The sequence below is a fragment of the Gadus chalcogrammus genome, chromosome 18, assembly GCF_026213295.1.
Source record: "Gadus chalcogrammus isolate NIFS_2021 chromosome 18, NIFS_Gcha_1.0, whole genome shotgun sequence".
Lineage (NCBI taxonomy): Eukaryota > Metazoa > Chordata > Actinopteri > Gadiformes > Gadidae > Gadus > Gadus chalcogrammus.
The window spans coordinates 488,850-490,791 of NC_079429.1; the positions used below are offsets into that span (position 1 = coordinate 488,850).

At 43.2% G+C, this 1,942-nt stretch overlaps 1 protein-coding gene across 2 annotated transcripts in view; it reads right to left on the reverse strand.

Moving 5' to 3' along the window:
- The window catches only part of rhot2 (ras homolog family member T2), a 12,543-nt gene extending 10,601 nt beyond the window's left edge, over nt 1-1,942 (reverse strand). For both annotated transcript variants that reach the window (XM_056576403.1, XM_056576402.1), the window contains exons 1-2: nt 1,756-1,942; nt 246-304 (exon numbers count right to left, since the gene is read on the reverse strand). In XM_056576403.1, the coding sequence (XP_056432378.1) occupies nt 246-304; nt 1,756-1,792 (96 nt within the window). In that variant the 5' untranslated portion in view covers nt 1,793-1,942. The remainder of the gene's footprint in view (nt 1-245; nt 305-1,755) is intronic.

Sequence of the window (1,942 nt, forward strand, 5' to 3'; positions counted from 1 at the left end):
ATATACACACACACACACACACACACACACATACTATATATCTCTCAATATATATAGATATATTTAATGTGTTAGATGTTCGTATTAATTTAAAAACTAACTAGGAATGGATGAATATACAATACATGGATTCATAGATCATGTATATGATAGTTAGTCATTTGACTTCAAAAACACAGGCACTATTTTATCGCGGTGTATTTACACAAACAACGTCAAGAGAGAGAAGGGCGTGGGCCGCCTACCTCGTCTGGAAACTCCTCCCCCACCAGAGACATGATGAGGGAGGTCTTCCCCACGCCAGCTGTGGAGGACAACAGAGAGGTCAGAGAGCTGGGGGCTTCAGACAGACTCTGGTGGTCTTTAGTCAGAGAGCTGGGGGCTTCAGACAGACTCTGGTGGTCTTTAGTCAGAGAGCTGGGGGCTTCAGACAGACTCTGGTGGTCTTTAGTCAGAGAGCTGGGGGCTTCAGACAGACTCTGGTGGTCTTTAGTCAGAGAGCTGTGGGCTTCAGACAGACTCTGGTGGTCTTTAGTCAGAGAGCTGGGGGCTTCAGACAGACTCTGGTGGTCTTTAGTCAGAGAGCTGGGGGCTTCAGACAGACTCTGGTGGTCTTTAGTCAGAGAGCTGGGGGCTTCAGACAGACTCTGGTGGTCTTTAGTCAGAGAGCTGGGGGCTTCAGACAGACTCTGGTGGTCTTTCAGAGGAGCTGGGGGCTTCAGACAGACTCTGGTCATCTTTAGTTCAGTCAGCCTCATAATGATATATATATATATATATATATATATATATATATATATATATAATAATAAAAATATCTCTCATATTGAGATATGCTGTGATATCCGAGAATACATGGGATGTGCAAGGCTACATTTCAAGGTATGAGTTTTATACTGCAACAGTGCATTACATTTAAACATCTCGTCAGTTGGTGGTTGAGCAGTGTTTGGTTACACACACACACACCCTCTGATAAGAGCTGGAATCAAACAGAAACGTGATCGCGTCTCAAGTTCAGGAGAACCTGCTACAGCAGCAGAGGTCCATACGTCGTCATACTAGACTGCTGAATAAATGGTCAACCAGAACTGAGATGCATCCAAAGACAGGAGAACTACTAAACTCACAATAGAGTTCATTGTCAACAATAAATATAATTTGCCCACTTTGAAGAGGTGGGATTAATGGCCCTTTAACCTAAAGGGACGTTTTAAGTGAGGCCCAGATTGAGCAACCTTAGTAAGAGGATGTCTTAGTGGGAAGAGGACAGAGCAGGTCAAGTTGTTTTGGAGGAAAGACATTCATTACTGGACTCCACAACGTCTAACGACAGCAGATTATGTTTATTACTGACAGCGTGGACAGTCATATGGTGTATATGAAATGAGCCTTAGACATATGCTTATGGTTTAGTTCATGAATTGAGGACATTTAAGCCAGTATCCGCTGATGGATCAGATTGAGTGTACCAATAGAAAATGAGTAGTTCATAAAGTCGGTGTACTTGAAAGACATCCTATGATAATTGGTATAACTACTTCTTTAGCCAATAAGGAAACCCAATGTCGATCAGGCTTTACTTCATGCGACTTTCCCTCATCAGAGATATATCGATATATAGATAAATAGATATCTCCACCCAACTGTCATAACAACTGACTGCAGGAAGTTTTGAAGGGAGCAGGCTAATGCTACTAGCTGCTATTGCTACTAGCCTGCTAGCTTTTTGACGCGTCAGGAGGAAAGACTTACGCTCTCCCAACAGAAGGATTCTCACGTCTCGTTTCATGCTTCCTCCGGTTTCAACAACGGATTTTTGTGTGAATTTATCGGGTCTTAATCTAGTTCTAAATGTCAAATTCGCACAACAAGATGTGAGCCATTCCAAACCGGTAACATCCAAGGTGAAACTGCGGTGCCTTTCCGGGTCACTCGCTGC